The 8038-nt window shown below is 38.2% G+C and overlaps 1 protein-coding gene across 1 annotated transcript; it reads left to right on the top strand.

The window, feature by feature from the left end:
- The first annotated feature begins 6048 nt into the window (after window positions 1-6048).
- Window positions 6049-7178, top strand: LOC129251623 (retinoic acid receptor RXR-beta). The gene is made up of 3 exons (XM_054890850.1): window positions 6049-6448; window positions 6551-6883; window positions 6967-7178. The coding sequence occupies exons 1-3, from the start codon at window positions 6049-6051 to the stop codon at window positions 7176-7178; spliced, it is 945 nt and encodes a 314-aa protein (XP_054746825.1).
- The last annotated feature ends 860 nt before the right edge of the window (window positions 7179-8038 follow it).

The following is an 8038-nucleotide window of genomic DNA, read 5'->3' as shown; positions in this document are numbered from 1 at the left end:
CATGACAAACTGATTTTGTTGCATGACAACGCCAGGCCACACATTGCTAAATTGAACCAGAAATATTTAGAGGGACTGAATTAGGACATCTTGTCTCACCCGCTGTATTACCCAGATTTTACACCTTCGGATTACATCTGTTCCGATCAATGCAGTCAGCCTTTATTGAAGAGTGGTTCACTTCTTACGAGAGCATCGCAAACTGGCTCAATGAATCGGAATGGATCGAGTCAAAAGAACTCGAATTTTTCGTCAGAGGAATCCGTATGCTGCCTGAAAGATGGTGTAAAGTTGTAGTTTCCAATGGCACATACTTCACATAATATCATGTTTTATTTAACTGTGAACTCGACAATGCTGTTGAAAGTTTATCTGCTTTGATACATTATGCAGCTCTTGCCTCTACACCTAAAAAAAAATAACAACGATAGTCGACATACCTCTGTTCATGTTTCTGCAGAAATCAGACGGTTAATTCAACAAAAGAGACGATTACGAAAGAAATGGCAAACTAGTAGAAATCCAAGAGATAAAACAGTTCTAAATAAAACCACTAGTGAACTCAAAGACAAATTGAAAGACTTTAGAAATAAATCGATCTCAATCTACATTCAAAACCTTAATGACAATAATAATGATGATTATAAAATATGGAGGGCAACGAAGTACCTAAAACACCCAAAGAAGAGAAGGGTACCTATTAAAGATTGCAATGATAGATGGTGCAGAACAGATAAGAGCAAAGCTGATGCTTTTGCAAAGCATCTAGAAAAAACTTTCATAGCCTTTAACAGCAGTAACAAAAACGACTCTGACGTTCTTCAATTTCTCGATGTCCCGTGCCAACTATCGTTGCCAATTAAGCATATTACACTTGCAGAAATTCGTACCGAAATAGAAAGCTTAAGTAAAAATAAATCACCAGGCTATGATAAAATTGATTCTAAAGTGGCAAAGTGTTTACCAAAAAAAAGGAATTATGCTGCTGACACATATTTACAACGCTATATTAAGATTAAACCATTTTCCTACACAATGGAAATGCGCGGAAATTGTTATGATTCCCAAGCCAAATAAGCCTGAAAATGAAGTAACGTCTTACAGACCAATAAGTTTACTGACACTTTTCTCTAAAATATTTGAGAGAATATTTTTACGGAGAATATCGCCAACTTTAAAACAACCTAATATAACACCTGAATATCAATTTGGTTTTCGCCGACACCATGGAACTCCCGAACAATGCCACCGAGTGGTTAACTTCATTGTTGATTCTTTCGAGAGAAAAGAGTATTGTTCAGCTGTCTTTTTGGATATCCAACAAGCATTTGACAAAGTTTGGCATCATGGTCTTTTATACAAATTGAAAAAAATTTTCCCCTCACAGATATATTTAATTCTAAAATCGTATCTTACTGAAAGATCATTTTACGTGAAAGTGAAAGATGAAACATCTAGCATTGCATACATCAAAGCTGGGGTACCTCAAGGAAGCGTACTCGGTTCAGTTCTTTATACTATTTTCACATCAGATATGCCAGTAACTGAAAATATACTTATTGCAACATATGCTGATGATACCGCTTTTCTTGCATCAAGTTATTCTCCAACCGAATCTACCTCACTAGTACAAATTGCATTGAATTACTTGCAGGTCTGGTTAGACTGCTGGAAGATTAAAGTTAATACCAACAAATCTGTAAATGTAACAGTGTAAAATATTTAGGCTTACACCTAGACAAGCGATTAACATGGAAGTGTCAAATACAAGCTAAAGCTAACCAATTAAACATTAAAACAAGAAAACTTTATTGGTTACTTGGACCTAAGTCACCACTTTACCTTGAAACCAAATTATTATTATACAAAGCCTTATTGAAGCCAGTATGGACATATGGCGTACAACTTTGGGGAACAGCCTCTAATTCTAATATAGAAATCTTACAAAGATATCAGTCGAAAACCCTTCGATTGATAACGAGTGCACCCTGGTTCATTGCCAATAAAGCCATTCATTCAGACTTACATATTCCTTTCATAAAAACTGAGATTAAAAGATTCAGTACAGCATATTTGCAAAGGATCAGCTATCATGAAAGCCCGCTTGCAATAACTCTCTTAGATGAAACCAATGAAATAATAAGACTGAAAAGACAACATGTTTTAGATCTCCCATTTCGTACCTAATCACTATTTATTAATAAGTTTACAACATATTCATATTACATATAAGTATATTATTATACATGTCAAATAACCACAATGTTATATAATTTGCTTATTGTTCTTAGAATAGATTGCAAATAAAAGTATTAATACAAAAAAAAAAATTGTTCGTAACTTTGGCTAAGAAAGCACGGAAACTTATCCCCATACCCAATATATTCCTCTGTATATTTGGACAAAAAAAATTAATCTTATATGCTAGCGTCCAAAAATATTTTTATTTACAATAATATTTTAGTTTCCAAATATTGCAAATAAAATAGGATACGCATATACACATACATATGTGTGTGTGAATAAAATGAATGAATATTAATATTTTAAGTACCATATGCAATGACACATTTAGTCAACATAAGGTCCTTGCCTACCATATTTATTCGATCCAACTCAATCCTCACACTAACCTAACCCATGGCTCATTGTTCGCCGTATTTATTCTTGCTTATGAAAATGTGTTGATAGGTCAACTGTTTACATCGAATATCATCAAAACGAATAAATAGTGGAGTTATTAAGAAAGTATTAGTTCAACGACGTTATTCGTTGAACAAAGAAGCGTAAAGCGACTGACTGCCCATCCCATGGACTTCCACATATTGAGCATAAACACCCCATCGGATACTGCGAAAACAAATACGTACGCATCTACTTGTAAAAGTATATGTGCATATGTATGCAGTTTGTGTGGATGTGTGTGAGCTTACCTACTGACTGGCCAACACTTAAATCAGCAGCGATGGCAAAGGTCTAATCAAATCAAATTAATTGTTTACAAATTATTAACGGTACAAAATGTCGGTTGTTGTTTGATTGTTGGTAACACCCATCAAACCGCAGTGACGCGTGACAATTGACAAATTGACTAACACTTGCACAATAACTACTGGCACAACAACTGTAAATATAGTAGGAAAAAATAGTCACAAATTTAAGTAGGAGGACGATGTTTTTGTTGTTAAAATGAGAATTTTAAGTGGTCTTCTAGGTGGTTATTGGTTAGGAATCATTGTGTAAATAAACATTGCCAGTCACGCTTACACCCATGAAGCGAACACACAGTTGTATAGGGTCCTCCAAAACGGGCGGATCGTTTTGGAATGGAAGAACGCAAGTTGTGTGTGTGTTGTTAACGGAATTCATTTTTTTGGAAGGCTCAGGTATGCCATTATTCTTGATTATGACATCGTCCATAGCTCATCATTCGCTGCTGCACAGTAGATAACACTATCACTTTTTCTGTGCGAAAAAACAGCTAAAACCTTATAATACGCAAATTTGCATTCAACAAGTTCTTCGTTAAAAAAGCCTTTTCAAACTAACTTTGTGTAGCTGAGTACCAATTTGAGTTTCTTTTACTTTTCTGTAGAAGTGTTTTCGAGATATAGACAAAGGTCTGCTTTCCAAGTCTTTTGCATTTATTGCCACAAAAAAAACCGGAAGAGCGAACAAGACTAAAGTTTTCATGGATATCGCCCGAAATCTATATTCTACCACTTTCGGTTGACATATAATTTGTATCAAACGAAAAGTTACTTTTTGAGTTACAGAGATAGACTAGGTTAGGTTAGGTGAAGTGGCTGCCCTTCAACGCACCTAGGCCAGTTAGCGGTTCTTTGTGATATCACCGGAACTATCCTACTTAATTCTCTCTAAACCATTGTGAGACCTTTAAATAACTGGCTACCCTAGCTAGTTTTAGATTCGCAATATTCGCAATGTTGTCCAGAAAAGCGAGAACAAGCAATCACAAAAGTTTTCTACACAGAGACCCGCGTAGAAGGTGTTCGACTGTCTCTTCCTTTTCTATATTCTGACAGCTTCTGCAGTAGTTATTGGATGGTGCCCCTAATCTACTGGCATGTCTTCCTATTAGACAGTAACCAGGTAGGACACCTACTACGATTCTTAGAGCCCTCCTAGAGTCCTAGGACCCATGTACCACTCGAGTCACATTTGTCTACTTATAGCGCAGGTGTTTAAGTGTTTCCTGCTGAAAATAGCAACACTGATGGTCTGTCTGGTGGCCGCCGTAGCCGAATGGGTTGGTGCGTGATTACCATTCGGAATTCCCAGAGAAGTCGTTGGTTCGAATCTCGGTGAAAGTAAAATTAATAAAGACATTTTTCTAATAGCGGTCGCCCCTCGGCAGGCAATGGCAAACCTCCGAGTGTATTTCTGCCATGAAAAAGCTCCTCATAAAAATATCTGCCGTTCGGAGTCGGCTTGAAACTATAGGTCCCTCCATTTGTGAAACAACATCAAGACGCACACCACAAATAGGACGGGAGCTCAGCCAAACAGAAGTGTACGCGCCAATTATTATTTTTTTTTTTGTTTTAATGGTCTGTCTGTCTATTAAGAGTTTACGTGTTCCCAAGGGCATAGGTATGTCGTCCTTAGCTTGACTAATTTGGAGCGAGTAGCCCAACTTAGCTAACTCAGCTGCCTTACAGTTACTTTTAATGTTTCTATGTTGTGGAACCCAATTTAGAAGATAAATATTTTCAACCTTAGTCCATAATTTTTAAACTTAATAATTTTTATTTTTTGCTGATAAACTTTTTAAAAAAAGTATAAAAAATGTTAAAATGAAAGACAACTTCATGCAGAAGATGTACAGCTTAACAAAGCCAATTTAACCCTTTCGGTACGGAAAGCCGCTAACGGAAATACAAATTATTTTATATGTTTAATAGTTGCAATGGGTGAAATAAAAGTCTTTTGACCCATCAAAATTGTAGGTATCTTCAAACATTGCCGGGACATATAAGTCCCGTTCGGACCGAAAGGGTTAAATAAAAACAGAAAAAAAAAAATTTAAAACTTAGTGGTTATTTCCTACTTACTTATTTCTAAGCGATCCAATAAATAAAACTATGTATTCAAAAAACAAAAGAAAAAAACAAATATTTCTGCCATGAAAAAGCTTCTCATAAAAAATATCTGCCATTCGGAGTCGGCTTGGAACTGTAGGTCCCTCCATTAGTGGAGAGACGCACGCCACAAATAGGAGGAGAAGTTCGGCCAAACACCCAAAAAGGGTGTACGCGCCTTCACATGGAATCGCTCAATGGCGGTACATTTTCGGTTAGTTTTCTCTGCTGTCGGTTGAGTTAGGTGTGAGATATTTGGAAAATTTGCATTAAGTGGCGAAAAGCTGAGCTCTTTAACACTGCTCAATTTATTCAATAATACTCGCAAACCAAATAGATTGAAGATATATTATTATAGAGATATAACTCGAAAATAGGAAGCGGTATGTAGTCCGAGTGCAATTCTCTACATTTGTTGTATATGTAACTGGTTCAAGTACAAATTTAGCCTAATCAAAAAACAGATTTTCATAGTTCACTATAAGCAGATTACACTGTAATTCTTCATCATGTCAGTACCACCCCAAATATCATTAAGGAGTTTTTGATGGACTTATTAAGAAAAAGTTGCAAACCTTTGCTTTGCATTTGAAGTTCCACGTTGTTAGACAGGATAACCGCTTATTGACCAATCAAGTAAATATAACCACATAAGGATATAAGCAAATATGCTCTATAAGAGGTGGCGCACGGCGATGATTGACAAAAAAAGAACAAAAAGAACAAAACATGCAACAACATTTGCTAACAATAACCAGCAGTAAAGGATGTGTGATTGGAAATTACTACTTGCCGATGTGCGTAGTGATATGTAAACATATGCAAATGTCTGCATAGGAGGCAAAACATTGGCAACTAGCGCTAGATTCTAAGCGCTCATGGCTATAAAAGCTTTTGGTAACTTAGTAGAGGTCTTTAGTTGATTCGTTGATCGCGACCTCGAAACATGTCAAATCAGAGTGCCGTTAGGAGTTCTCTGCTGCAATCCACAAGCACAACAAAAGCCAGTATTTATAGCAACTTTACGCCAACAGCCACATCAGCGAATACGCCAAGTGCACCACCCAGCATTTGCCAGGTCTGTGGCGATCAGAGTTCGGGCAAGCATTATGGAGTTCTCTGCTGCGACGGCTGTTCATGCTTCTTCAAACGCAGCGTACGCAAGGGTACAATGTATACCTGCATCGCTGCAAAAGGTAATTGCATTGTGGATAAAGCACGCCGCAATTGGTGTCCATATTGTCGGTTGCAACGCTGCCTAGCCGCCGGCATGAACGTGACCGCTGTGCAAGAGGAGCGCGGACCACGCACACAGGCGGCCACAGCGACAGCAGCGGCTGTTAAACATGGTTCAATAAGCTCTCCATTGGCGCGTAGCGGTTTCGCCTGCTATAATAATCGCAATGCTGGCATCAGCTGTGCAACGTCTCATTTTGCAACACTTGTACAAAGACCACACACTGGCGTTCCGAATGCTGTTATCGCTTCTGGTAATACGATGAATTTCCAAATACTTGCACAAATCCTAGTCACCTGCTTGCGACAAGCTAAATGTAATGAACAATTCCGTACACTCACATCAGTGCAACAGGAGGCCATTTTGAGTGTTGTGTGGAATGAGTGTTTTGTGCTGCGCGCCTCACATTGGTCCCTTGACATAAGCGCTATGATTGATGCCTGCGGTGATCCACAATTGCGGCGCGTTATTGCGGAAGCTAAACAGCTGCGAGCCGATGTGATGGAGTTGAATTTCCTAGAAACTCTAATACTTTGTCGGAAAGGTAAGCTCTGGTGATGCATACATACATACATATGTATGGTACGTGGGAGAAAAGGATTTCATAAATATTTTGTTGGCTTACAGAATTGGCTGTTAGTGCTGAAAATGCGGTCCTGTTGGACAGTTATACGAATAGCGCATTGGTGTCGCTGGGGCGCTACACAATGCAACAGTCAAACTGGTTGCGTTTCGGCACGCTGTTACTGGGGTTAAGGCAATTGACGCAGCGCTGCTATGAAAGCTTGCTGTCGTCGCTATTTCGCACAGTTGTTAAAGATATTGTAAAAAATTTGTAAGGATAAGAAATATTTTCAAAGAGAAAAAACAGAAGAAAAAGATATATAGAAAAAATAAATTATTGCATTATAACTACGCTCAGTACCGTTGTTTACTATAGTTGGAAAGCTGTAGTTTCTTCAAGAAGATTCCACAATAGCTAGATTCCACGAAAACCCAAAAAAACAGACAATTTTTCGAAACATTCTTAGGAAAAACGTTTTTTCCATCCTCGTAAGTAATTATTCAAGCGGCCTCGGTAGTCTAGCGGTAAGTGCACTAACCTGCCATCCTAGAGGTTGTGGTTTCGAATACCACATAAAGCACGGTCCTCGCACTTTTCCAAACTTATCTACTTTCCTAGTTTCTATTTTCTAAAAAACAAAAAACAAAAAAATTCATTACTCAACCTTAAAAACCTTATCCTTCCAATCCTTACTCCCGCAAAAGTCAGCGCATTATTTGCATTGTGGCTGCTAAAACAAGCAAAAAACAAAAGAAAAAGACAGAGTTACACTTTGCATCAATGGCGCCAGCAAGAGGAAGCGGGCAATCGCGGTAATAGCGCAGACACACCAAAATTTTGCGAAGTCCTAACCATCTGTGTGATCCTTCTGACAGAAAAATAAGAAACACAGATGGCGCGCTTAACAGTTAGAAGGCGTTGTTCCTAAACAACGACAGGTGGGCGTTCCCACTATTTAGGACTAGTAGCGGCAGGCTAATCACCTATCCTGCCAGAAAGCAAAATAGATTAACGAAACCAACGCAAAGCTGAGTCTTCATCAGAATAAGAAGTTCTCATCCGGGCGCCAAACCTAGCGCATAACCAAATATCCTGGGTTGATTCGCCTTCCCACATTAGCTCTCTGCCAAACGG

Source organism: Anastrepha obliqua, chromosome 1, assembly GCF_027943255.1.
Source record: "Anastrepha obliqua isolate idAnaObli1 chromosome 1, idAnaObli1_1.0, whole genome shotgun sequence".
In the NCBI taxonomy this organism is placed as follows: Eukaryota; Metazoa; Arthropoda; class Insecta; order Diptera; family Tephritidae; genus Anastrepha; species Anastrepha obliqua.
The sequence above is the reverse complement of the archived record's forward strand: the minus strand, read 5'-3'. Positions and strand labels throughout refer to the sequence as shown.

Bases quoted from the DNA above. Each gene is read 5' to 3' on its own strand.
- LOC129251623 (XM_054890850.1), top strand. From the start codon at position 6,049: ATGTCAAATCAGAGTGCCGTTAGGAGTTCTCTGCTGCAATCCACAAGC. The intron at 6,449-6,550 runs ATGGTTCAATAA...CAACACTTGTAC, and splicing joins GACAGCAGCGGCTGTTAAAC to AAAGACCACACACTGGCGTT. The intron at 6,884-6,966 runs GTAAGCTCTGGT...GTTGGCTTACAG, and splicing joins TCTAATACTTTGTCGGAAAG to AATTGGCTGTTAGTGCTGAA.